The 26,262-nt window shown below is 60.3% G+C and overlaps 8 protein-coding genes across 8 annotated transcripts; 3 read left to right on the forward strand and 5 right to left on the reverse strand.

The window, feature by feature from the left end:
* Positions 1 to 5,910: 5,910 nt before the first annotated feature.
* Positions 5,911 to 8,628, reverse strand: PAN0_001d0173 (uncharacterized protein; the record flags this gene model as incomplete). Its single annotated transcript, XM_014803792.1, has 1 exon — positions 5,911 to 8,628. The coding sequence occupies one exon, from the start codon at positions 8,626 to 8,628 to the stop codon at positions 5,911 to 5,913; it is 2,718 nt and encodes a 905-aa protein (XP_014659278.1).
* A 581-nt stretch (positions 8,629 to 9,209) lies between these two features.
* Positions 9,210 to 11,624, reverse strand: PAN0_001d0174 (DEAD-domain-containing protein; the record flags this gene model as incomplete). Its single annotated transcript, XM_014803793.1, has 1 exon — positions 9,210 to 11,624. One exon carries the CDS (start codon positions 11,622 to 11,624, stop codon positions 9,210 to 9,212), a length of 2,415 nt encoding a protein of 804 aa, XP_014659279.1.
* A 635-nt stretch (positions 11,625 to 12,259) lies between these two features.
* PAN0_001c0175 (adaptin gamma subunit) lies at positions 12,260 to 14,914 on the forward strand (the record flags this gene model as incomplete). The annotated part of the gene is made up of 1 exon (XM_014803794.1): positions 12,260 to 14,914. One exon carries the CDS (start codon positions 12,260 to 12,262, stop codon positions 14,912 to 14,914), a length of 2,655 nt encoding a protein of 884 aa, XP_014659280.1.
* Positions 14,915 to 15,154: 240 nt separating this feature from the next.
* PAN0_001d0176 (histone deacetylase) lies at positions 15,155 to 16,483 on the reverse strand (the record flags this gene model as incomplete). Its single annotated transcript, XM_014803795.1, has 1 exon — positions 15,155 to 16,483. One exon carries the CDS (start codon positions 16,481 to 16,483, stop codon positions 15,155 to 15,157), a length of 1,329 nt encoding a protein of 442 aa, XP_014659281.1.
* Positions 16,484 to 16,733: 250 nt separating this feature from the next.
* PAN0_001c0177 (uncharacterized protein) lies at positions 16,734 to 19,138 on the forward strand (the record flags this gene model as incomplete). Its single annotated transcript, XM_014803796.1, has 3 exons — positions 16,734 to 16,938; positions 17,229 to 17,271; positions 17,419 to 19,138. 3 exons carry the CDS (start codon positions 16,734 to 16,736, stop codon positions 19,136 to 19,138), a joined length of 1,968 nt encoding a protein of 655 aa, XP_014659282.1.
* A 487-nt stretch (positions 19,139 to 19,625) lies between these two features.
* On the reverse strand, positions 19,626 to 22,175 carry PAN0_001d0178 (HECT-domain-containing protein; the record flags this gene model as incomplete). The annotated part of the gene is made up of 1 exon (XM_014803797.1): positions 19,626 to 22,175. One exon carries the CDS (start codon positions 22,173 to 22,175, stop codon positions 19,626 to 19,628), a length of 2,550 nt encoding a protein of 849 aa, XP_014659283.1.
* A 1,049-nt stretch (positions 22,176 to 23,224) lies between these two features.
* Positions 23,225 to 24,122, reverse strand: PAN0_001d0179 (uncharacterized protein; the record flags this gene model as incomplete). The annotated part of the gene is made up of 2 exons (XM_014803798.1): positions 23,225 to 23,853; positions 23,963 to 24,122. The coding sequence occupies 2 exons, from the start codon at positions 24,120 to 24,122 to the stop codon at positions 23,225 to 23,227; spliced, it is 789 nt and encodes a 262-aa protein (XP_014659284.1).
* A 712-nt stretch (positions 24,123 to 24,834) lies between these two features.
* PAN0_001c0180 (complex III assembly factor LYRM7-like) lies at positions 24,835 to 25,809 on the forward strand (the record flags this gene model as incomplete). The annotated part of the gene is made up of 1 exon (XM_014803799.1): positions 24,835 to 25,809. One exon carries the CDS (start codon positions 24,835 to 24,837, stop codon positions 25,807 to 25,809), a length of 975 nt encoding a protein of 324 aa, XP_014659285.1.
* Between the last annotated feature and the right edge of the window lie 453 nt (positions 25,810 to 26,262).

Genomic DNA, 26,262 nt, shown 5'->3' on the forward strand with positions numbered 1-26,262 from the left:
CGCACAGCGCGGTGCTCCATGGCGATGCGGTCCGATGCTGTGCAGTGTGGTGTGCTGTGCCGTATGCAAAGACGAGTCAGGCAGAGTCACCTGCCGACGCAAGCGTGCAAATGCAAGGATCGCACGTTGGGCCCAGTCGAGCTGTCAACAGCTGCACAGCGCTGCAAAGCCGAGCGAGCGAGCTTCACTGGGCTACGGCTGGATGCGTACACCTAAGTTTGGTTCCGCTCGGACGCCGGAGACGGGATTAAGTGGACAGCGGAAATCCCGAGAGAAATTAGCACTTGTTGGGGAGCTGCACAACGCGGCGGCGCAGTGCAGGTGCAACCCTCGATCCTGAGGCTCGCTGCGGGCGCCGCTTCATCCAACTCAGCCCCTCGGCTTGGCATCCAACGCCTGACGGAATCACGGCCACCCATTGAGACCTCGGAGCAGGAAATTCGAAAACCCCCCCCCGGTCTCCCCCTCTTTTGAATTTTACGCATAAAAAATGGAAGCAACTCCACCCCGGCCCCTTCCAATTCATCAGACCAAAAAAAAAAAAAAGAAAAAAGAAAAAAGAAAAAAGGTGACGGGAAGAAGGTGCCGGGTACCGTAAGGTCACGCAAGAGGGTACCTTTGTGGCACTAGCTCGTTGCCGTCGATGACTCCACATCGGCACACTTGCACCCTACCCTTCTATGCTGTTGCCTTGGCTGTCGTCAGCGATTGCCGTGAGGCGTATTCGGAGCCTTTCAGGAGCGTACCATCGCAGCCGTAGTGCAGCCAAGAGGCTCAAGCTCGGCATGCTTCATTGATGCGGAATCCGCTTTCCGAATGGATGCTGTCGCAATTTGTTCACAGATATCATACGGCACTGAATCACGGCCAATCGCCAACCTCGATGGTGAGTCGACGCATCACGCAAGCCAGGCACGCTATGATGAACGCTAGGGTTCTCGTGTTTTTTTCGATTTTTTTTTTTCAAAACTGCAATTTGACTGCGCAGATCGAGGCTCGTGAGGCATGCCGAGCATGCCGAACAGGCTCGCGCACAACAGTGTTGCTCGCTGCTGCGTTGCGTCGATTGGCTCAGCGATTGCGATCGAGGTCGCATTCGGCTTCGGTCAAGACGCAAGCTCCAGTCTTCTCTCAACCAGTACGTTTGTGGCTTCGAGTTGCTCCGCTTGCAGCCAGGCTGGATGCTGTCGACCTCGCACGTTGCCGCGACTGATGCCAGGCAACGCCTTAAAAAAATCTCGAAAATCGAAGAACGTGGACGGCACTGCGCGGAGGTTGCAGAAAATGTGCGGGACTCGACGGAAAAAGGTTCCGAATTACGACTCTCGATCCAGCGCTCCAGATCACCATACGGCCAACGCTGCCGCCATGGTCACCGTGCTGCCGCCTTGCGTCAGACGCACCTTGAGGGTCTGTAACCGCACGGAGCCCTGCACCGCCATCGAGCGTTGCAGGGTGCACAGTCCGCGCATCCGTGCCCGAGTTGGCCGAATCGGCGCCCTGGAAATAGATGAAGCTGCCCTCCCCGATCCCAGCAGTGAGGACTTTTTTTTTTTTCGCCAGACGAGAAGAAATTGGGCTCGGGCCCTTGGAATTTTTCGGCTCGAGCGTGTAGCTCGATCGGAGCACGCAGAGTACAGCACGCTACTGTCATTGGGTGTGCTTCTTCTTCTAATTTTACACCCTCTGCGCTCCACCTCGCCGACGGAAACAAGTCTTCCGGCAACCCCTTTGTCCAGGGCTGAGCAGCTGCTAATTCATGCAAAGAGCATCTGCGAGGGACTAGGGTCGAACGAGGCATGAGCGTACAGTAGGTCGCACTGCCGGCGCTTGGAAAAAGGGTTGCACCTCGAAGCCGAGCCATTGGCTGATACCAGAGCGTCGCAATCTGAGTGGTCGCCGCGGATCGTCCTGCACAGCGCAGCACAGTGCGTTGCAGGACCAAGCTAGGTTTGGTGCTGCAGTAGCGGGGGGACGAGCGCGCTTCCAGCTTCTGCAGCTGCGAGCTGTCAGCTGCGCCATACCTAAGGACGCCTCTTTGCAGCAGCGGACGTTTGCAGCAAACGCTGCCAGAACGTGCTCGTCGTGTTTGCGGCTGACGTGATTCAATGACGCTGGAACGTTCTGGGCTCGCCCGCTCCCGCCTCAGTAAGTATCGCGTAGGCAGCGCGTCAGCCGAAATGTCGAAAAAAAGAGAAAAATTCAAAATCAGAAGTCTGCACAGCTGAGCTTGGCGGGGCCCATGCGGAGTCGGCGAGGTGTCTCTGGCTGGCGGGATCGAAAGTTCTGAGGGATTCCAGCCTCGACGAAATCCGTTGGCGAACGAAGCTTCGATGCGGTGACGGATCGGGCCACCGATCCGTCTTTTATGGCTGCATCTGCCCCACATCTGCTTCCTGCATCTCTTCCCGATCTGCGTTTGCGATGCGACGCGGTCCAAATCGCGGGCTGGATCTTGCAGGCTCGATGCGAGATCTCGCTTGGCACGCGAACACCTTCGCATCCACTTTCCGCCTTGTCGTACTTGACTCGGCTCGGCACCTTGCTAGACATCAACGATATGATGATATGCGCGAGTCTAAGACAGCAGAGTCGTTGGAAGTGCCAAGCGAGGCTGTCGTCCGCTGCAAGGGAGGGTCTTGCCCTTGCCGTGATTCGCATCGAGGCGAAGCCGACGCGTAGCTCTAATTCAGGCGCTTTTCCGGCACAATTCACTCCGCGGCGGGGCAACGGCTGTCGATCTCCGGTGCCGTCGCGTCCTCTTCGTACGCTGAGCGCCTAGGCGCCTGGCGCTTCCCCAACAATTTGGTTCGCCTCACGTTCTCGTCACGTCTTCCACTCCGCAAGGTCACCTGGCCCAAGCCATCCTTGCCTACTGCTGTCGAAGGCGGGCTTCCGCGTTCCTGGAAAAGGAGCTCCTACCCCGCAAAATCGAGTGTGCACGCCTTAGACTCGCCTCGCGCGGCAATGCACACCCGTAGATCAGGTGAACTTGTGCTTGTGACCTCGGCCTCTCGGCCTTCGCCGTTGCGCTGTATCATTCCGATTCCATTGCCGCCAGCGATTGGACCGCCTCCATACGATGGCCGGTGTTGACCGGCGTATCAAGTCGGCAGCTTCGTCCAATCGGTAGTCACTCTTGCAACAGCGTGGGGGCGCAAAGTCAAAATTGTACTCCCGCTGTGAGTGTCTCTCCGTACGCAGGCTGCAGTCGGGGTGGGGAGAGCAGGCGTGCGTCGCGGGGTGCGTCCAATCATCGAGTGAAGGGGCCGAGAATTTCTCCGGCTGGCGCAGCTGTGGCTGGAGAAACTCTTGGAGATAGGAGGGCGTCGCTCGACCGGTGGCTGCAACGAATAGGAGGGGGCGACATGTGGACACGCCGAACGAAATGCAGGCGGGGAAGTTCGAAATCTGGGGTTGTGCAGCGTGGGACGAAGCGAGACGCAGGCGGCGGCTGTCTCCACAAATCGGCGCTCATGTGCGCGTGCAGCTGCAGCCTGCAACTGCAAGCCCGCCACCGCTTGGCACCCATCCCCCGCGGGATGGCACTCGCAGCAAAGATAGCCACACACCACCTCCGTTCGCCTGCCCTGTGGGCTCCGACTCTTCCGCCACGATCCTTATCTTTGAACCATATGCGGTAACGTCGACGCAATCGTCTTTGCGGAACGGCTTATAATAATTGTGAGTTTGCGATTTCTTGGCAATCTGCGTTCGCGGGAGCGTGTGCAGGCTGCATGAGTTCCGCGTCAGGTACGCGAACTCTTGAGGGCGGGTGAGGTGCAGCTCAACAGGTCCTTCTCACCTCGATATCGCCTCTACACGTTGCAGCGACTTTCGAGCCCCGTCCCGACACGTTCTTCTCGTCCGGAAGTCGGACGAGCCCAACGTGCGAGAGCCACGCACAAGGTTGCGGCCAGTCAACCTGTCCACGCGCCACGTCGAAGCGGTTGCATCGCTTGGCAAGCCACCCGATATGCCGCCTGCTGCTGGCACGACGGCCTTGCTCGTGTGGCTTTCTGCAACGAGAAGAGCGATGTGGTGGTGAACGCGGGCAAGGCTCGACGCGGCCAACACCCCCCCCCCCCCCCTGCTGTTAGGCTGCGCAGGCCCACAGTCTGCTTCTGGAATTTTCTGTCCTTTATTTCAGATGCAGATTTGGATTTTCTTTTTCTTTTCCATCGACCAAGGTCCACGTCGGCTGTAGGGGGGCCCAAGTCACCATCATTTGCAAAAAAAAAAAAGAAAAGGAAAATAGTCACAGCAACCTGAGCACATGTTCTTGCGTCGCCTTTTGCACAGCGAGACGGCACGAACCTCGCTGGAAAGCTGAGCAGAGAGGTCACCAGACCATATACAGTACGCAGATGTATCTCGGGACCTGAATGGAAGGCCGACTGCATCGGTGCCGGGTCGAGAGACATTTGTTTGTCAACCTGGCTCGCACCTGGAGCGGTGGTCGAGGGCAGCGCATTTTTTTTCTTTTTCGGATGGTGTAATTTTCCAAACGCCGCCTGGCTCCGCCGCGACGTCTACACAACAGCCGGGCCGAATCAAGACGCACGCCTCGATCGGCGCCGCCTGTACCTCCACCTCATCACCGTAAAAATGCAGAGGTGCGTGCTGCCGATCGACACCAAGTTCTCGCCTGCGACACTGCCGCAGCGCAAACCCTTGCTAGCACAAACAGAACGTGATCGTTGCCCCGACAACGCCGGAATCGCAACTCAGCTTCGAGCGGCGGGCGAAAGAAGCTGCTCGGCTCAGAGCAACGCCGCTCTAGCCCGACAACCCCACATTCAGAAGGGCTCCTCTGAATTTTACGCTTGCGCGAAAGGTGCCGTCATCACGGACTTTGCGCTTGAAGCTGGCGGTAACCACCGCCGCAGCGTCGTCTTACGGCGAAACGGGCAACGAGATGTTCGCCTCAGGTCGTGTCTCGTAACGCCACATACTGGTTGCCAAGGTCTTGGCTGGGTTCCTAGACTAGCCTGAGGATGGCGCCATAGTGCTCGCCAGCCACGTCGCAAATAGCTCTCCCATAAGGGCACGGCCACCGCCAGTCGGGGGTTGCCGTCCCGTTGCGGTGCTTCGATCGAAGCGTTGCACCGGTGCCGAGCTGTTGCGGGCTACGTCAACCGAGGCGAAAATTAGTGGTGCTGGATCTTCGTATCGCGTGACCTGCTCCGCCAATGCTCCCCAATCGCGTGCTCATTGTCTGCCCGAATTAGGCGCAAAGCCACCTTCTAGGCTTGCACTTGTTGTCGTCGCTCAGTCAGCGCAGCCTAGACAGTCTTGGCCCAGTGGATCGCGTACGACCCAGCCGAAGTGGGCTGACACAGGACCCTCTCGCACCGTCACCACCCGCGAGCTTCGGCTGCGGGAGACAGATTGTCGTGAAAAACCCGCACCAACGCATCACAGGATCGGCGCCGTTGCTGCAAGACAGTACGTCGCGGCGAGAGCGTATGCGTCAGACACAGGCTCAGCGAGGCAGACATGGCGTGCGCCGCACTTCGTTGACCGTGCCGTGGGAATGACTCAACACGAAAGTTGCGAGATGCTTCCCACCGTTGCAGCGGCCCTTCCCCAACACTGAGCATGGCAGCCTTTCACACGGGCAAAGCAAGGACGGGCGCGAACCGCGACGGGACGATCCCACCTCCACTTCGGAGCATTGCGAGGATGCAATCGGCATCGCCGACCGGCCAAGCTCCGACGTTGCGTAATCTTACCGCAAACACGGCACGAACCGGCACGGCAAAACGGCGTTCGCGTGGCCATGCATCGCCCATTTGCGCACAAGCACACACACGATAGCACGACCCTACTGCCTCGGCCCCGATCAACGAGCATGTTCACACTGAGCTGAACTGAGCTGAGTTGCAGATGCGTGCGAGCTACGGCGGGCTAGACATCGACGTCTTCACGGTCGAGCACCTCGGTGTTGGCCACGTCGACCTGGATGAGCTGCTGGAGGAGCGAGTACAGAATGACGAACGGCTCGAACGGCAGATAGACGAGGATGAAGCGCATCGTGAACACGAACGCATGGATGCAGCCATAGATGGAGGCGACGTGGCCGAGGATTGCGCCAAACACGCCCATGTGCCCGCCCTGAATGAAGGGATCGTTGAGCAAAGGTTCGGGCATCGCCTCGGCCTGCTCTGCCTGCTCTGCCGCACCGTCTGCATCGGTATGCTGTGTCGACGACGATGACGAATCTTGTCGATCAGAAGCTTCTGTGCCCGAGTGACTCTCCTGACTGCTCCGAACGCTCCGAGCGGCGCTCTTGACACTTCGCACGAGCTGCGACGCCAAACGTCTGGCCCTGCCAAGCGTCCAGCGAGCGATAAAGAGCACGCTCGACACCGTCTGTCGCCACGCCACGCGCAAGCTGTCGCCCGAATGTAACGCCAGCTGCCAGATGCTCACCAGCGACCGCCAAGCCTGCCTCGCAAAGTGCGAGATGGTCGAGTCCCAAGCCATCTTGGTGGCAACCACGAGCGCTAGCGCCGTGGTCACCAGACATCCCAGCAGAAACGCCGTTTTCCACATGCTGAGCTTGGGCATCAGTGCCATCTGTAGCGGCTTGGTCCTGCCGGGCAGCAAGCGCTTGCTGCCAGCCTCGAGCCAGAGATCGTGCAGCGTAGCCTTGCTCGCCTGTTCATCACCGAGAAGTGTTGCGATCATCCTGCGGTAGCCTTCGGACGCCGAGTAGTCGTGGTGCACCCAGTCCGCGTGTGTCCATCTGTCAGTCGTCGTCTTGAAACGTTCCGCACGTGTGCTGAACGAGGCCAGCCCCGAAACGATCGCATCGAGCAGCACGGTGAGATTGGGCGCGAACACCGCCGCGAGCTGCGTCATCTCGACGCGCTCCGTCGTCATGAACTGACGCGGACGCATGTAGACCGCGAGCGAATACCCGCCCCACCAATTCAGCCACATGGGGCCGAACACTGTATCCGCCCCGACGACCAGAACCTCGCGGACCATCGCCGCAGCACGTCGTCGCCGTGTCCTAGGCGGGCCGACGATCACCGCGTTGTCTGGGTTGAATCTGACGGGCTCGAACTCGACGTCGACATAAGCGACGAGTGCGGCGACGGCCGCCTTGCTGGCACACCAGAGCAGCTCGCGATGCGACTCGAGCAGCAGCAGTGCGAGCTGCAGTGCCGAGCGCGCGATCGACGACCACCACGGCCGGAACACGCTGGCGAGAAAGTAGAAGCGGTCCACCAGCGCGAGCACGATACAATACGGCACGTAGCGTGCGAATCCAAGCCACTCGGGTAGGCTACGTACAAGCACATGCTCCGAAGGCTCGTCGAGAATGAAGCTGGACAGCTCCTCGTAGTCGAACTTGATCGTCATGTTCTGCCGCTGCCAAACACCGAATTTTTCCTCATGCCCAGCCGTGTCGGCGTCGCTCTCCTTTCGGTGCGAAGAGAGGAAAGGAATGCCGAACTTGAACTTGAAATCGCTGCCAACGAGGCGCTCCCGCAGTGAAGGCGTGAGGTTGAAGGGCGTTTGCGAGCTTGGCGAGGAGATATTGGCACTTTCGCGCTCTGGCACGGGCAAGGAGGGATGTGCTCCATCCTGCGCTGCGCCTGCTTCGCTCGCTGAGCGTTTTGTTGGTTTCCAAGGGAAGAGCGGAAGACCGCGCGAGAGGCGCTCGAGTTCTTCGGATACATCTTCGCCAGATTGAAGTTTGGCTCTGACGATCATGGCGTCGGTATAGTTGGCGCGATACGACGAAGGCAGACGCTGCACGCGCTTCCAATAGACTGGGTTGAGCAGCTGCTCCTGGCGAACGCGCGCAAAGACCTCGAGGTCGATCTTGGAGTAGAACTCTTCGTCGAGCCGAGGCATGCCGCCGGTGCTTGTGCTGTGCTTCCACGTCTCGGCGGGAATCCAGACCTCAGCACGCGCCTTGTCAGGCTGCAGTGTGATGTTCCACGGCGTGCTGTTGACGTGCACTCGTCGAAGCGCCGCATCTCGAACGAAGCCCAGCGGAGTCGAGCCTAGAAGAGCGACCGTCTTGAGTGACAGCAGAGCGACCATACCAAAGGCCACGGAGAGGATGAAGATGGCCAGGACGCAGACGAGGATACGCAGCATCTGGCTGGCCTGGACAAAGGCCATGAGGTTGGCGTGTGGTCGGCGACGGAAGCGGTAGCGTGCATGGCACTGGCCGCAGACGCGCGCAGCTTCCGAAGCCTCCGCTTTGCGCCGCCACTGGTCGAGGCACGTATCGTGCACGTAACGCATGCTGCCATCGCAGTAGCACGGACGTATGAGCCTGCCGAGAGATGAGCCGTCGTCTGCCAGCTCGGCTTCCGACGAAAAGCACATACGACAGACCTTCTCGTCCCCATCGTCATCGCTTCCGCCGGGTGAATTTGGTGCCGCAGCAGTCTTGTCGTCGCTTCTCCAAGCAGCGGGACCGTCGTTGGGTTGACCAAGTTGCGGCCCTTCGTCGGCCTCCGGTGCTGGCGCCTGCTGGTAGCCGAGATCTCTGAGCACATTCTGCGTGTTGTGCCACAGCGAAGGCAGCGCTCCGAGGATGAGCTCAACCTCGTGCTCGTCGCGCTGCTGATCAGCGAGCTGGATGCCTTGTTCGTCCATGGCTCGGCGCCTGGTTGCGTTGACGACTAGCGCCCTAGCTTCTCCTGCCTGTGCCTGATTGGTCCGTCAGCATCCGCGTAGCTGGGCGGTGGACCGGGATTTGTACCGCCTTTGCTCCTGTTGGTCTGCGCAGGGAGAGCGTCCCTGTGACGATGGTCGTTGATTAGAATCAGAGGAAGGCGAGGAGAAGCCGGAAGGGAGCACCCGATGCGAAGTCCGACCATTTTAGCGGAAACCTCCACGTTAGCCAATCCCACCCGCGCGCTTGGCCCCACAAAAGTGACAAACCCACATTGCGCTCGACCCTCAACCATGACAGGGTAAGCCGGAAAGAGTGGAGTAGAGATTGTGCGCATACGGATCTGAATGAGATGAAACGACGACTACTGATACACGGGATTTTGGGCGGGGACAGACAGGGTGGGGGAGGTCTAAAAGAGTACAGAGAGCGAGGTTGAAACTGTGCTGATGATAAAGCCACTCGAGCGAGGCCTTGGATGGTCCAAAGGGAATGCCGGTACGTTGCTGGTGTGTCCGAAAAGCTGCTGAGGGGACCAGAAGAGGCATGCGGGGGAGACCATTTACCACTTGCTGGCGCTGCTGTCGCTACCGAAGCGGCTCTGGCGAGCGTCGCGGCCGGTACCGAAGTTGCTGCGTCCGCCACGGCTGTCTCGACCATCGCGGCTGCCGCGGAAGTCACGGTTGTCACGACTGTCACGACCGTCGCGACTGCCGCGGAAGTCGCGGCTGTCTCCGCGGCTGTCGCCGTCCCTGCTGAAGCGACCACGCCCGAAAGATCGCGAGCTGTCGGCACGGTATCCACCGCCGCTGCCACCGCGACCACCACGCGACGACGACGAACCGCCTCGCATGTCTCGCATGGACATGCCCATCTTCTGCAAGAACGAGTCGCTGAGGTGAGGCGCCTTCTCCATGCGGGCCGCCTGGACGCACCACTGCTTGAGGCCGTCGAGAACGGCGAGCTTGTTGGTGCGCAGCTCGTCGCCCCGGCCCATGTAGAAGCCAAGCAGCGAGGTGAACACCTCGCGCGACTCCTCGGACTCCTCCATGTTGGCGAGCGTCTTTGCGATGAGGGGCTTGAGCTCGCTCGATTCGTACTTGCCCGTCAGAGGACCGCGGATCTCAGCGGGAGGCTTGGCGCCTGGAGTGCTGAAGCTGTCACGGCCGCGGCCGCCCTTCTTGAGCTCCTTCTTAGCCTGTCTGGCAGCCTCGAACACCTCGTCGGGCACAGCAAACTCTTGGGGATTCTCGTCAAACTTGGCAGCGAGCGTCTCGACCTCTTGCGCAAGGTCGTCGACGTGGAGCTGGTTGACAGGGAGGTCGTCGAGCTGGAAGTGAAGGAAGCCGCGTTCAAAGTTTTGGAGCACAATGTCGGAGCGGCCCTGTGCGCCGGCTCGTCCCGTACGGCCGATGCGGTGGATGTACTGGTCCTTGCTGCTGGGGATGCCGACCTGGATGACGCGGGTGGTACCGGGGTAGTCGACGCCACGCGCACTGACGTCGCTGGTGACAAGCACGCTGGCGCCGCTCTTGTCCTTGCGGAAGCGGTCGCTGGTGTTGAATCGTGCGCGCTGGTCCTTTTTGCTGTGGATCTCGTAGATGCTCGATTGGGCCGGGAAGTGGCGCTGGGCGTCACGGATGACGTCGGCCAAGAACTCGGTCATCTTGGTGGTGGGAGCAAAGACGATGGTCTTGGACTTGCCGGGGTTGACGAGCTGGTCGTGTGCAATGAGTCGCAGAATGTGGGGAATCTGCTCCTCGGCGGTCTCGAGGACGGTGGCGTACTGTGGGATGTGCTTGTGCACGTTCTCCTCGCCCGCGGGCACGCAGTCGACGAAGCGATGGTCGGGCTGCAAGCTGGCACGCGCGATGGCGCGGATCTCTGGGCTGACGGTGGCACTGAAGAGCATGTTCTGGCGCTCGACCTTGGCGGGAAGATGCTTCATGATGGCCTGGAGATCGTCGCGGAAGCCCATCTCGAGAAGCGTGTCGGCCTCGTCGAGGACGAGGGTGCGGCAGGCGGTCATGGCCTCGCGCATCATACCGACGTCGTTGAGCAGATCGAGGATGCGACCGGGGGTGGCGACGACGACGTCTGGCCTCGACCTCCTCCAGTCGTTGATCTGGAAGTTGCGGCTGGCGCCGCCGACGAGCAGCTGGACCTTGAGATCGGGAGCATGTGTGAGGAGCTTCTTGGCCTCGTCTGCGATCTGTGTTGCGAGCTCTCGGGTGGGCGAGAGGATGAGTGCACCGACGGTGTTGTTGACGTACTGCTTGGTGATCTCGTCGAGCTCCTTCTTGGAGAGGCTGGAGACGTCGAGGTCGGGCCTGTGTCGCTTGAGCATGTCGAGCCAAGGCTTGGAGAAGCGGCCCTTGCTGACGTCCTGGATGGATCGCAGGCGAGCTTCGAGCGCGGGAACGAGGAATGCGATGGTCTTGCCCGTACCGGTCTTTGCCTTGACGAGCATGTCCCTGCCCTGACCATCAGGCATGGGCGTGGAGTTTGCACCGACGCCGCTGGCAAGCTCTGGGAGGAGGTGAAGGACGCTCTGCTGCACCGCGGACATGGTCTCGTAGCCAAATGGCTTTACGGTGAGGGCCTTGAGGAGGCTATAGTCGATGGAGCCGCGAAGCGAAGCAAAGGTGGCGTCCTTTGTGCGAGCAGCCGACGATTGCGCATCTTTTGGGAGCTGGTTGAGATCCACGTCGGCTGCCTTGGCGGCGGCGAAGGCGGGCTCTGCGGTGTTGGAAGATTGAGAGAGAGCACGGATGGATTGGGAGAGGTTGGAACTGAAGGCGGTGCGAGCGCACTGGCTGATGGCGAGAGGGGCGCTGCGCGATGCAGAGGCAGTGGCAGCAGCGTATGGGCTGACGACGGATGCGATGGCAGAGCGGCGCATCAATGTCGAGATGCTTCGTGCTGCCGATGTGGAACGGGCCAGCCCGAGCGGGCTCGCCATCTTTGTGTACAGCATGGTGCCGAGGTTGAGCAGAAAGCACAAAGGCTTGGAAGGAACAGGCTAGACTTCCCTGCTTGCTCCGGAGTGAGGATGCTTTTGGAGCAAAGGCTTGGGAGTGTGGCGGATTTGGTTCGTGGCGTGAGAGCAAGGACGAGGAGGACCACGAGCCCAAGTGAGCTGCTGCTCCGCCTCTACCTGAATCGTGCCACCAGGAAGTTTCCTCTGAAATTTTCGCGACAGCTGCAGGGTCAGACCCGAAGACTCGCGAAGGCCTCACTTTTTTCTCCTCCTTCTGGGCCGGACTGATGACCAAATTTTCGCTCCACACTCAGCCACCCCGATTAGGATCGGCTTCGATCCGAGATGATGCACCCCGATCTGGAACTTTGGACGCGCGGGCAGAGTCTTTGCACCGCTGCTGTTGGCACTTGGGCAGGCGGCGGTTCGGCGGTCGGAGAACAGCAACGCAGCACGCGGCGCGAGAGCACCAACCAGCGACAGATCATCCTTCCGTCTTGCCTCGCACTCTGTTGTTCTGGCCACAAGCGTCTCCTTGCTCTCGCTCTCTTCATCTCTCTGCTACCCCGCACTGGCGGCTCACTAGTCCTCTCACTCCTGGTCGCCAGCCGAAGAGCCGCCGAGTCGTCGCCATGTCGACCTTCTTCCAGAAGCAGCAGCAGGTCGCTGCGCTCGACCCTCGTCTCGGAGGACTGATGGCGAGCGCCGGTCTGTACAACCTCAAGGCGCTCATCAAGGCCATCCGTTCGTGCAAGACGCTGGCCGACGAGCGATCCCTCATCCAGAAGGAGTCCGCCTCCATCCGAACCGCCTTCAAGGATGAGGACCCCTTCGCGCGCCACAACAACATCGCAAAACTCCTCTACATCCACATGCTCGGCTACCCCGCCCACTTTGGCCAGATCGAATGCCTCAAGCTCGTCGCCACCCCCCGCTTCACCGACAAGCGCCTCGGCTACCTCGGCATCATGCTCTTGCTCGACGAAAACACAGAGGTGCTCACGCTCGTCACCAACGGCCTCAAGAACGACATGGAGCACTCCAACATGTACGTCTGCGGCCTCGCCCTCTGCACTTTTGCCAACATCGCCTCCGAGGAGATGTCGCGCGACCTCTGCAACGAGATTGAGAAGCTCATGGGCAGTAGCAACACCTACATCCGCCGCAAGGCCGCCATCTGCGCCATGCGCATCGTCCGCAAGGTACCCGACCTCATCGACCACTTTGCCGACCGCACCAGGCAGCTGCTCTCGGACAAGAACCACGGCGTCCTCCTCTGCGCCGTCACCCTCGCCATCGAAATCGTCCGACAGGACGCCGACGCCCTGCAAGACTTCCGACGCGCCGTGCCACTGCTCGTACAGCACCTCAAGTCGCTCGTCACCACCGGCTATTCGCCCGAGCACGACGTCTCGGGCATCACCGACCCCTTCCTCCAGGTCAAGATCCTCCGCCTCCTCCGCGTGCTCGGCAAGGAAAACGCGCAGGCGTCCGAAGCCATGAACGACATCCTCGCACAGGTCGCCACAAACACAGAAGCATCCAAAAACGTCGGCAACAGCATCCTGTACGAGACCGTGCTCACCATCCTCGAGATCGATGCGGACAACGGTCTGCGCGTCATGGCCATCAACATCCTCGGCAAGTTCCTCAGCAACCGCGACAACAACATCCGCTACGTCGCGCTCAACACGCTCAGCAAGGTGGTCTCGATGGACACCAACGCGGTGCAGCGCCACCGCAACATCATCCTCGACTGTCTGCGCGACGGCGACATCTCGATCCGCCGGCGTGCGCTCGAGCTGAGCTATGCGCTGATCAACGAGAGCAACGTGCGTGTGCTCACGCGCGAGCTTCTCTCCTTCCTCGAGGTGGCGGACAACGAGTTCAAGCTGGGCATGACCACGCAGATCTGCCTCGCCGCCGAACGGTTCGCGCCCAACAAGCGCTGGCACATCGACACGGTGCTGCGCGTGCTGAAGCTCGCGGGCAACTACGTGCGCGACGAGATCCTCTCGGCCTTCATCCGGCTCGTCTGCCACACGCCCGAGCTGCAGGCGTATACGGTGCAGAAGCTCTTCTCGGCGCTTCACCACGACTTTTCGCAGGAGAGCCTCACGCTCGCCGCCGTGTGGGTCATTGGCGAGTTCGGTGACGTGCTCGTGCAGGGAGGCAACTTTGAGGACGAGGAGCTGGTGCGCGAGGTGCAGCCCAAGGATGTCGTGGACCTGCTCTCGTCCGTGCTGGATAGCCCGTATGTCAACGGCCACATCAAGCAGTTTGTGCTGACTTCGCTGGCCAAGCTGCATACACGGCTTCCGGATTCGGCGCAGCAGAACCGCATCGAGCAGATCATCGGCAGCTTCGAGAGCAGTGTCGAGGTCGAGATCCAGCAGCGCAGCGTCGAGTTCTCGAGCCTGCTGCGCAGGAGCGACATCCGCGAGGGTGTGCTCGAGAGCATGCCGCCGCCCGAAATCAAGCAGACCGTGCTGGGCACCGTGAGCGAGGCCAAGCCGGTGGGCTCGACACGCACGGACAAGGATGCGCTGCTCGACCTCATGGGCGACGAGATGCCGGTGGCGAGCGGCGGTGCGGCGGCCAGCGCGGGTGCCAGTACGCAGCAGAGCACGCAGGATCTGCTGGCCGACATCTTTGGCGCCAGCGACATGGGTGGCGCTCCCGCGCCTGCTGCTGCGCCGGCGGATCAACCGGCTCAGAAGCCCAAGAGCTCGGTCAACGACATTCTCGGTCTGTTTGGCGACAGTGGCAGCACACCCGCTGCACCAGCGGCGGCTCCTGCTGCAACAGCTTCTGCATCCTCAGCCTTTGGGGGTCTTGACTTGCTCGGTGGCCTGGGCGGTAGCTCGTCGTCTCCTGCCCCTACTCAAGCAGCTGCTCCGCCTGCACCTGCACCCGCTGCTGCACCCGCTGCTCCCGCAGGATCGAGTGCCAAGGCGCATACAGTGTACGAGAAGAATGGGCTCAAGATCACGCTTACGCCCACGACCAACCCGGCGCGTCCCGAGATTGTCAACATCACGGCGCGCTTCACCGCCACGGCTGGCAACGTGTCCGGGGTCAACTTCCAGGCGGCGGTACCCAAGACGCACAAGCTGCAGATGCAGGCCATCTCCAACTCGGACGTGGTGCCTGGTGCGACTGAGACGCAGGCGCTGCGTGTCATGGTGCCCAACAGTGCACCCGTGCGTCTGCGTCTGCGCATCGCCTTCACCGTCAATGGCCAAAGCATCCAGGACCAGACAGATTGGACTCAACCCTCCGCCTAACACGCCCCGCCACCTCTAGCCATCCGCATGTTTCCGAATCCATGCCTTGCCTCCGTGAAAAACAAACTGCACGGTTGAGGAAAAGTCAGCTGTTGTACAGCCAGCTTGGCTTGAGATAGAGTACATGAGAATCGAGATACAAGTACACTGGTGGAGAGCGAAGGGGAGAGTTCCATGGTCTAGTAGAAGGAAGGTTGTGGGGGGTATCGTATCCAACGTTGCGCTCCGAGTTGGTCAAAATCAAACCTTGACTTCCTCCTCGACCCAGGCGCCTGCGAGATCTGGAGGCAGCTCCTGCATCTGGACGCTTGGAGCGCCATGCAGGTATCTGAGCTGTTCCAGGATCTGAACGCGGATCTTTTCGAGGCTCGCTTTGGAGTTCTGGTTCTCGACCCTCCCTGCCTGCGTGGGCTCGTGCAATCGATACGAGGGCGCAAAGAATTCCATGTAAGGTGTGCTGGGCAGAGTGTCTGGAATGGAGCATCCGGTCAAGACCGACGTCTCGTACGCCCAGCACCTTGCGACGTTGCGGATCGTATAGCCTCCTCCACCGAGCACGAGCAAGGGCAGGCCGAACGACTTGATGAACTGCACACACTCGCCGTGCGCTGCGATGCTGAGGTTGAAGCAGCCGAGTCTGTCGAGTCCGAGCGAGTCGGCGCCGCACTGGAGCACGATCGACGACGGGCGGAAGGTGGTGATGCAGGGCTCCATGACGCTCTTGAACAGCGCCACGTAGCCCGAGTCGTCGATGCCGTCCTGGAGCGGCACGTTGAGGGAAAAGTGCTTGCCAAGCCCTGTGCCGATCTCGTCGATGTTGCCGGTGCAGGGGAAGAAGTCGTTGCCGTACTTGTGGAAAGAAACGGTCATGACGCGATTCGAGTTGTAGAACGCCTCTTGCACGCCATCTCCGTGGTGAATGTCAATGTCGATGTAGAGAACGCGCGGATGGAAACGAAGAAGCTCCATGATGCCGAGCACAATGTCGTTGACGTAGCAGAAACCGGACGCCTCGAATTTTTTGGCGTGATGCAGACCGCCGGACCAGTTGATCGCGATGTCGGTCTCACCCGCCGCGAGCCGCCGCGCACCCGCTAGCGAGGCGCCCGAGTAAGCCTTGCAAAAGTCGTACATGCCATCGAAGACGGGACAGTCGTCGGCAAAGTTGAACTTTGTGAATGCGGCCGAGGGCGGTGTGGAAGGGGTGACGTTGGCGAGAAAGTCGACGTAGTCGCTGTCATGGAACATTTCGAGCTCCTCCTTGGTGGCCTCTCTTGGAGTGAAGACGTTCATATGTTTGTGAAGACCGTATGCGAGTACGAGACGATTGGTGAGCGTGAGTCGCGCAGGTTTCATGGGATGGCGCTCGCCGTAGTGAAAGTCGCCGACTCCGGCCGGGTGGTAGTAGCTCACACGCGGGTTGCTGTGCGGCTGGACGTGGGAGGCATCTTTGTAGATGGCCTGACCGGCGCCGTTGGCATCTGATCTATCGTAGAAGAAGGGCGAGTCGGAGAAGGTGGCGGCGGAGTTACCGCCGGTGGCTGCCATGTCAAAGTCGATGACGACCATGACTGGAGGTGTAGAGCTGGCGGATGGAGCTCAGCCAGGCATGGACACCAGTGAGAGTGGCTGGCTGGCTGGAAGTCGGAGCGAAAGGTCGGTGCGCCCCACACCGAAACGCGCGCAGCTGGAAGCCAACAGAAGCGGCTACGAGTGTTCCAGGCGAGCCGTGGATGGAATGATGGTGGTGGTCAGAGCAGAGCTGTAGGTGGAAGGAACGGTCTTGGGTGGATGATTCGGAGCCGTAGCAATTCTCTCGATGCGGGTACGCAAGACACTACGGCCTAACAAATCTGAATTTCGAGCCGCCAACTTGACCGGCAATTTCATCTGCACGCCGTCGGGCAACCTTTTCAGCTCATTGGCTGGCAAGAGAGCAGCTGCCGAACTCTCAGAGCGCACAAATGAGTCGAATTTGCGGCATTTTGCGCGGCGCTGGCGCGAATTGCTGCCAGTCGGCCGCGGTGGAGGGCTGAACTGAAAAATGTGAAATTGAGGGCGGAAAAGGGGCGGCGAGAGAGTGAGGTGACTGGCCAGCTGGCGTGACGCCACTGCCAATTGATTTGCAGTCACAGTGCAGGCAGAGTGACGCGGGCGGAGTTTATGCCCAGCGTAGGCCAAGTGATGGAGAGAGAGAGAGGGGCGGAGAGAGAGCGGGTGTTTGTCAGGGCGCGTTGAGTCAGGGTCCGAGCCGGCAGCCCCACTGCATCGGCTGTGACTGCTCCACTGCGGGTTCGCTGCGTGTTGGCTGCAGGCGATCCTTATCTCGTCGGTCCAGCGTCGCCCGACTGTGCCGCGTCAGTCCCACTTCGCCATCCCCGCGCGCATAAACCCTACCCTCTCTCACCTGACTCACCTCAACACACACTTGCCTTCACCCTATCACCATCACTATCCCTATCTCTCCACATCCACAGGCTAGACACGCGCCAACGCTAGAACAGCACCATTCCGAGCCACAATCTAGACGCCATCGAGCTCGTTGCGCTATCAGCCTCCCAGACACATCCATCTATAGCCACAGGCGACCAAGAGCCTCGTCACCGTCAAACCTCCAAGACAGCCGCTCCGCACAGCACAACCGCGGATTCACCGCTCAATCCAGCTCGATCATCGATAGAGTCGCAGGCACCTACCTCAGCAAACCCTGAAGCACGTACAGACGCGAACGGTGACGACGACGACGACGACGACGCCAAGCCCAAGATGCTGAACACAAGATCGCTCGTGCCCGTCTTTGTGGTGGGCATGCTCATCACAGGCATCAGCAACTCGCTGCTCAACAAGTACCAGGACATGCAGTGCGTTGCCAACTGCGACTCGCCCGATCCGCGCCAGCGCCAGGAGTTCTCCCAGCCCGTGTGGCAAACGCTCCAGATGTTCCTCGGCGAGTGTCTCTGCTTGCTTCCCATCCTGCTCCGCGCCATCTATGCGCGCGTCTCTGGAAATTCGGCACGCGATGCTGCGCTCAAGAAGCCGCTCCTTCAGGCTCCCCCCGACTCGGGCATCGTCTTCGACGGCGACGCGTCCCCAAGAGACCGCGGCGTCTCGGCCATCTCGTCCTATCAAGCAACACGCGGCCGCGTCCACACGGGCGCCACCCACGCTCCCACCGACCCTTCCGTACCCGCTCCTCCGTTCGAAATTGCATCACGCGCCGTGCAGCCTGGCGAGCTCGACGAGTCCGCCTTCACCACGGCCAACGACAGCAGCTACCTTGACGTCGACACGGACGAGATTGAGGCGGTCAAGGGCGAGACCATGTCCGGCAAGGCCGTCGGTCTCTTCTTCATGCCCGCGCTCTGCGACATCTGCGGTACGACGCTCATGAACGTCGGTCTGCTCTTCACGCCCGTGAGCATCTACCAAATGACGCGCGGCGCGCTCGTGCTCTGGGTCGGCGTCTTCTCCGTCATCTTCCTCCGCCGCCACCTCCATCTCTTCCAGTGGCTCAGCCTCGTCACCGTCATGATGGGCGTCTCGGTCGTCGGCCTCTCGGGCACCGTGTTCAAGGCTCCCGAAGCATCGCCCTCGTCCGACGGCGACGACGAGATCCCCGAGACCGCACAGGCACTGCTTGGCGTGCTGCTCATCCTCTTTGCCCAGCTCTTCACCGCGTCTCAATTCGTGCTCGAGGAGAAGATCATGTCGCGCTACTCGGTGGAGCCGCTTCTGGCCGTCGGATACGAGGGTCTCTTCGGTGCTGCCACTACGCTGGTGGCCATGCCGCTGCTCCACTACTTTGTCGGCTCCACACCCGAAGGCCGGGGTGGCTACTTTGACATGTCGGCTGGCTTTTACCAGATCATCTCGGTGCCTGCAGTGCTGCGCTCGTCGATTGCCATCTGCTTTACCATTGCGTTCTTCAACTTCTTTGGGCTCTCGGTCACGAGGAACGTCTCGGCAACTGCGCGCAGTACGATTGATACGTGCAGGACGCTGGGTATCTGGGTGGTCTCGCTCACGCTCGGATGGGAAACGTTCAAGCTCCAGTCGGGTAGCTTGCAGGTGCTTGGCTTCGTGCTGCTCGTGTACGGAACCTTCTTGTTCAACGGTATCGTCAGTCCACCTGGCTTCTGCATGCCGCGCGAGAGGAACGGATACAGCCACCTTCCCCAGGACGAGAACGCATCCGAGTTTGAAGATGAACATCGCCGAGCTTAGGCGCAGGAATCGGTTTTGGCAATGGTTTCTTTTGGCTTCCTGGTTGGATTCGCGCATCACACAGCTCCTGTACTTTTAGCTCGACACACACACAACGCATCGTCTCTTGCAACGCAGTTTCATCACACAGTTTTCGATCGCAATTCGGGCGCGCGTGTGCACAGTCTTGATGGTCGGTGCGCGTCTTCCAGTCTGGATCTCGGGTGTTGCGGCAGCGTCGGGTCTTGCCCATCCAAGCCTTCCAACGAACGGCCCCGCACAACGCTCACGACTCACACTCAGAACACTCGTGTATGCAAGAGACAATCAAGACTAACTTGCAAAGGTGAGGAATGGTACAAAAGAGATTGTGTGAGAGAAAAAGGATGCGTGCATAGCTATCAATGAGAGGCTGCGTGAGCCAGAACCTAAAAGAAAGAGTTGAATCAAGAAGCGAAAAGAGTCCACGACACGTTGAACGAGCAGCAGTGGGATCCGCGCGGGGGTATCACTCGTTTCCGAAGCCCATGCCCTCCTCGATGGCGAGCGCAAGCTTGCTCTCGAGCGTCTCAAACGACGGGTAGGGCGGCAGGTCGATGCGGTTGAAGCACGTATGCGACTTGGGCAGCTGGTTCACATCGCCCGACTTTTCGATCGTGAAGCGCCTCGGTCCATCCGATCCCTGCAGATCCTTGAAGCCGTTCACGGGAATCCTGGATGTGCCCGTGGCGAACTGCAACAGACGCGACTTCTTCTCCGTGGGCCATGCGCGCACGCACTGCCAGAACCACTGCACCACTTGGTCCTGCTCGGTGAAGCCACGGTAGTCGGTGAACTTCTTCCAGTCGTCCACATCGATCTCCGACATGCCGCCGATGAGCAGCTCGAGCTCGCGCTCGTCAAACACGTTGATCAGATCCTGCGGAATCAGCTCGGTGAAGCCGCTGATGAACGCCTTGAACTGCTCCTCGACGCGCTTGCTGATGCGCCACTCGGTCATGAGCTCGACGTACTCCTTCTTGTTCTCGTCCGTCACCTCGACCTCCTCTCCGCCCTTCTTGAGCTCGATGGTGACCATCTCGCCAAACTTGTCCTCGACCGCGGTGAAGGTCTCTTCGACGATACCCTCGATGCTGTTGTCGAGCATCCACTGAAGCGAACGGTGGTAGTCGGCATCCACCGACTCGAGATCGCTCAGCGTGATCTTCTTCTTGAGGATCATCTTGTAGAACGACACGATAAAGTAGGCGTCGAGGAAGCGTCGGTGGAAGATGGCGAGGCCGAGCACGCGGCCGATGAACTTGAAGTAGTTGAGATGCTCCGGGTTGATGCCCGAGTGCGGGTTGATCTGCAGCGTGTAGTTGTCGTGCGCGCTGTACTCGAAGAGGCAGTAGAAGGGGTTGAACATCTCGTGCGACAGCAGGAAGAAGAACTCTCGCGACAGACCGCCGTAGTCGAGACCGTCCTCGCCGTCGAACTTGATCATGAGACGCTTCTTGAGGTCGTTGGGCTGCTGACGCATGATCTCGGCGTACGAGTCCTCGAAGATGTGCGTGCGGCGCACCTTGATGTGGCACTGGCCAGGGATCGGACGGAGCGCAGGCTGGCTGCGGAAGTAGATGAGCTTGCGACGGAAGTCGCGCTTGTACTGAGGCACGTTCTGGTCGAGACTCGAAGGCAGTCGCGGGTCGTCCCAGGTGGTGGTCTTGGTGTTGTGGTCCACAAAGTAGACGCGTGCAGTCGAGGTGAGACGCATCTCCCAGCCGCTGGGCAGCGGGCCGAGCTGCGAGACGCTCTGGGGCTGCACGGTGAGGTTGCTGCCGTTGGGGCCCATGATTCGGAGAATCTGCTGTCGTCGCGGGTCGACCCAGGTGGTGGTTCGGGTGTTGTGATCCACAAAGTAGGGTCGGCCTTCGGGAGTGTGACGCTGTTCCCAGCCGGCGGGAAGCGGGCCGTTGCCAGCCGTGGTGCTCGAGCTGGCAGGGAGCGAGTTGGCGGCGACGGCAGCGCCAGGGCTGGCGATGGCCGAGCCAGTCGCCGAGGAGCGGGAGGTATCGCCATCGCTGACGCCGAGGAAGTCGTCGGCCAAGGCTCGGTTGCTGTGCCTCTGACGATCGGCAGCGGTGGTGCTGGCGGCGGCGGCCGTGTTGGCGCTGGAGCTGGTGGAAGGGCGGGTCCAGGTTGTGGAGCGCGTGTTGTGATCGACATAGTAGGTGCGGCCGAGATGGTCGGTCCTGCGCTCCCAGCCAGTGGGCAGAGGACCATACTCGTCGGATCGCGCATCTTGCGAGCCTGCTGGGCGCGCTGCCGAGGAGGCTGGGGCGGCGGATGATCTGGCGTCCGAAGCAGGGCCCGACGAAGCAGGGGCAGCTGTGCCCGAGGCGGCGGTGGGGGCGGCGGCAGTGGCACTGGTAGAGGGCGACACGCCATCGGCCGTCGATGCTGGTCGACTGGCGACGTCTCCGTTTGCGGCCGATGCGGCAACGGGTGTGGTGGTGCCGCTAGCGGAGGTCGAGGGGCGGGCATCGGAGCGAGCAGCGCCGGTGGAGGAGGGAGTGGCGAGCGAGGCGGAGGAGGCGTTGGATGTGCCGGGCACGAGGAGGTTGGTGGGGCCGGCGGTGGAGTTGTTGTTGATGGGGGTGGAGACGTTGGTGTTGAGGTCGATGATGAGCTTGCCGTGCACGACGAGATTGTCGTTGGACTTTTTGAGCTCCTTGTTGAGCAGACGCTTTCCGCCAAGTTCGAGGTCGAGAACGTCGGCGACGCGGATATTGATCACGCCCAAGAAGCCTTGGTCGCGCTTCTTGAACTTCTTCTGGTCAAAGATCTGGACAGCGATGACGGAGGAGTCGGTGACGGTGACATCGAAGCTGTCGTTCCAGTAAGGGTTGAGCGTCTTTTTGATGACGGACGTGGAGTGTGTCTGCTCTCCATCGACGGTGACGATGGCGAAAGGATCAGGGAGACGAAAGACATCGCGCTTGGCCAGTCCATCGGCAGCGACGACGGTGATGCGAATCTTTCGCGAAAGCGAGCCGGGGCTCCTGGGGTTGACCATGGCTGGGAGTGAGGCAGGCTGCGATCAACGGGACGAGCAGCGTGCTGGAATGCTTTGGAACGATGCGAGCTGGATTGGACGCGGTGAAATGAGCCGGCGATGAGGGGTCAGGGCCCGTGTGTACACGAATGAAAGTGCCTCGGTGTGATGCCTTCGGGCGGGGATCAATGGGCCCAGAGTCGAGGCGGGAAAGCAGAGAATATGGAGCCGGTGAAGGAACGGACAAGAGTCACGGCGAGGAGTGCAGACCGAAACACGTAGGCACCGATCGATACGGTGAGCGAGGAGGTGGTGAGGAGGAAGGACGGAAGGGCGGGGAGAATGTTGCGGTGTGCTGCCGTTAGTTGAGTTGTGGGCTGCACTGCCAACTGCCTTGCGGGCGACGGGTGGAGAAGGCGAAGCGGCGGACGGAGCTGTGCTGCGCCCTTTGGCAACGCTTGGGAACTTTGCAAGTGCACGCGCACACACACTGGCCTGGCGCTCATCCAAAATGGCTCCGACGGGCATCGGCAAGCGCTTTGGTGCAGGGGAGGCCGCCTGCGCCTGCGTGCCGTGCCCACACTGACTTTGCACCGTTTCGCATGCTGACAGCACAGGCGGCACACGATTACCGCCGAATTAAATTACAACAGCATTCCGTCAGGCGAAATTCAAGCCTTCACAAAATAAAATCCGAGCCGCTCGGCCACCGCGTGCCGGCCCAACTCGCCCAACTCCCAAATCGGCGGTCATGGCGAATTCGAAAAAAAGGGGAAAAATCGGTGTGTTGCGTGGGGCCGTTGTGAGGCTGAGCCATCTAAGCTCGATACGCTTCGGCGCCGTGCCTGCCGATTTGTTAGACCGATGGTGCCCTCATCTCCTCGTCAAGATCGTTTGTGTCGATACGAGTGCCTTCAACGACACAGGGCCCAGCATGTACACCCCAGCGAACAAGGTAGTAGAAAGCAGAGTGATCAATACCAAAAGGAAAAGTGATAAAAGAGAAGAAAGTCTGATGAAAAAGTGGTGGGACCAAGTCGAGGGACAACGAGCGAGATGCTGTTCGAGGCTCAAACGAGCCCGCCCGAGGTGCTGGTTCCAGCCTGGGTACCCGCACCTGCCGGTGCTTCGCCGGCACTCGCTGCCTTGAGCTTCTCGATCTCGGCTTGCTGCTGTGCGACAGTGTCGGACAATGCGTTGATGTGATCCTTTGAGCCTTGTGCGTACAGGGCACTGGCACCTCCGGCCAGCGTAGCCGTACCCAGAGCTGTTCCGACACCCCACTTGAGGGCACGGTTCCCTGTCTTCTGAGCCTCGAGAAGCTTTTCCTTGGACGCTTCCACGGCTGTCAGCCTGCCGTTGAGGGTGTCGAGGCCTTCCATGCTCTTGAGCAGCACTTGCTCGTGAACGTTGAGCGTGTGCGCTTGGCCGTCCAGGGCTTCAACGTGCTTGTTCAGAAGCTTGTCATGCTCGGAAAATCTGGGGTTGACCAAAGCTTCGCCCTCGGCAGGGTGAGTGAATGTGCGCGAGGGCACATTGCTTGTTCCCGCCTGGTAGTGGTTCATCACCTCCTTGCCCTTGGAGCTCGCAGCTTGGTCAGAGCCTTGAACAAGCTGCTTCAGCTGTGCCATGAACTCGGCCTGCGACTTTGCACCGGTCTGTCCTTCGAACTTTTCGACGAGCTCCCGGACTCCAGGCACTTTTCCCCTCAAGAGGCAGTTCAGGAGGTCTCAAGGTTAGTGTCATGCTCGCTGTGCGTCCGATCCTTGTCGGAGCAGGTCGACTTGGACGTAAAAAAGGCAGCTTACCGATTTCCTCGATTGCACGTCGCTTCAGGTCCTCCTTCGGCGGGCCGGAGACCGTTCGTCGCACTTTGGCGAATCGGACCGAATCGAGCTGGTCGAGATGAACAGCAGCTACAAGCTGCAGCGCAACAAGAAGGCCACCAAAAGTTGGAAGGACCCGCATACTGACTAGGATGATGTCTGCCTGTGGCTGTCGTCGGTGTCAAAAAGGCTCTCGCTGCGATCGATCCTGATCGATCCTAAACAGCGATATGAGGAGCTAGGAACTTCAGATGAGGGTCCGAGCTCCTGCGCCTGCCTATATATGATGCAAGAAAGCAATCGGAGCGAGATCTGTCTCACAGCAGGAATGGCGCAACTCGTCCAATCCCACTTCATCTCGCTGGTTGCGTCGTCTTGACGACGTTGCATGCTTACTGAGCCCTCCCGTCGATGACCCGGCATCATTGTTTCATCGGCTCGGGCGGAAACCCCCAGAGAGCTGTGGGTTCGGCCCACCCCCTTGCATCCCACTTCATATACAGACGCACGACCACGACGAAGCTTCGTGGCTTGCTCGATATCATATGGCAGAGTCTTCCCGCAGGTTCAGAGAGCTCGAATGCACCTGGCCGCGGCCAAGAGATAGACTCGACCGTCCGTGTGGGAAATTCCGGCCGAAACAATTTTGCCGTTGGTCCGACTGACCAATTTTGGCCTCGGACCGCCCGGAATCGCAGCGCCTAGAATTCTTTCTTCCGCTCAGCCTCGTGTCTCGCCATCATTAAGGCACACTGCCCTTGGTCTTCGCTGCATCACCATCTTCATCTTCACCTGCTCTACCGATCAGATCAGCTGCCTGCTTTGCGAATTCAACTCCGTCCGGCAAGCTTAGCATGTCCTTCACCGTGGCGCAGAGGCAAAGGGCCGTCGGCCTGTACAAGCGACTGCTGCGCACATCGCGCAAGACGTTCGACGGCGATGCGGTCGCCATTGCAGCCGCACGCGACGAGACTCGGCGCCGGTTCAAGGAGGCTGCCAAGGAGACCGACGCTACCAAGATCGACGACGGCCTCAAGATGGGCGACGAGATCGTCTCGGTGCTGCGCCAGAACGTCGTGCAGGGCAAGTGGCGACAGGAGAAGGAGGCGTACGAGCTGCGCATGACCAAGGACACCGAGCTCGGCAACAACGACAGCATCAAGGAAGCGAGGGCCAAGCAGATCGCCGACCTCAAGGCTGGCAAGAAGCCCGAAAGGAAGAGCTGCCGCGAGATGGCCGCGCAGTACCAAGCAGCCTCCGCATCCACCTCTTCTCTCGGTGCATCGTCGTCGTCTTCGGCACCCCGTCAGATGCGCGCCTACTCTTCGATGTCGGCTCGTCCCGCTTCGACGATCCTCGCGCAGGCCACCAGCTTCCAGTCGCAACGCAGCGGCTTTGCATCGTCTGCGACCGCATCGATCCGAGATCCCTCGGCCGCATCCCAGGCACCGCTGCCCCGACCCGTGCCCAAGTTTAGCTCCACCACCATCCTCGCTGACGGCTCCTCGATCCAGCTCGCCACCACTTCGCCGCGTCGGCTCACACGTCTGACGCGTGATCCCACCAACCACCCACTGTGGAACCCAGGCCAGGAGCGCAAGGTGGGCGGTGATGCAGACGACGACAGTGGCCGTCTGGGTCGCTTCCGCAGAAGGTTCCAGGAGGCAGAGGCTGCTGGTGCTGCCGATGGAAAGGCCAAGTCGCAGTCGGGCGGCGACGTCAAGTTCGGCCAGGAGGATCTGGACTGGATGAGTGTGGGTGGTCGCGAGGCTCGCGCCGGCTCGCCCATCGCCGCCAAGAAGGCCGCCAAGGGCAAGGGCCGCAAGTAGGCAAATTGCACCCCCTGTTTCTCTCTCACTCCACGCTACGCTGTACAACATACGAGGTCCCACTTAAGAGCTTCCGTTTCACCGTCTGAAGTTCTGTGCCCGCCTGGATATCGAGTCTGTCCGCACGTGCAAGCATGATTGAGGTCCAAAATCGACGCTCGGCGTGTCGACCTGGTGGCATGTGGATCTGTGCGTGGTCAAACACTGACCTTAACGTCGAAGACCAGTCTCGCAGCCGACAGCGCATTGCTCTCTGAAAGCCTGAGGTGACAAAATGCAACAGACTGCCACTGTCGCGCCTGATCTCTTCCTAGCATTCAGATCGACTTGTAGCAGGGAGCACATCCTCCTCATCTGATTTTGGCAGCTGCCCATAGTGGAGACGGCTCTTTCAGTAATGCGTATACTGTAGCAGCGATGATGCGGGGAAAGGACAGTGTTAGGATAGGAAAG

The sequence above is a fragment of the Moesziomyces antarcticus genome, assembly GCF_000747765.1.
Source record: "Moesziomyces antarcticus DNA, scaffold: scaffold_v10001, strain JCM 10317, whole genome shotgun sequence".
NCBI lineage: Eukaryota > Fungi > Basidiomycota > Ustilaginomycetes > Ustilaginales > Ustilaginaceae > Moesziomyces > Moesziomyces antarcticus.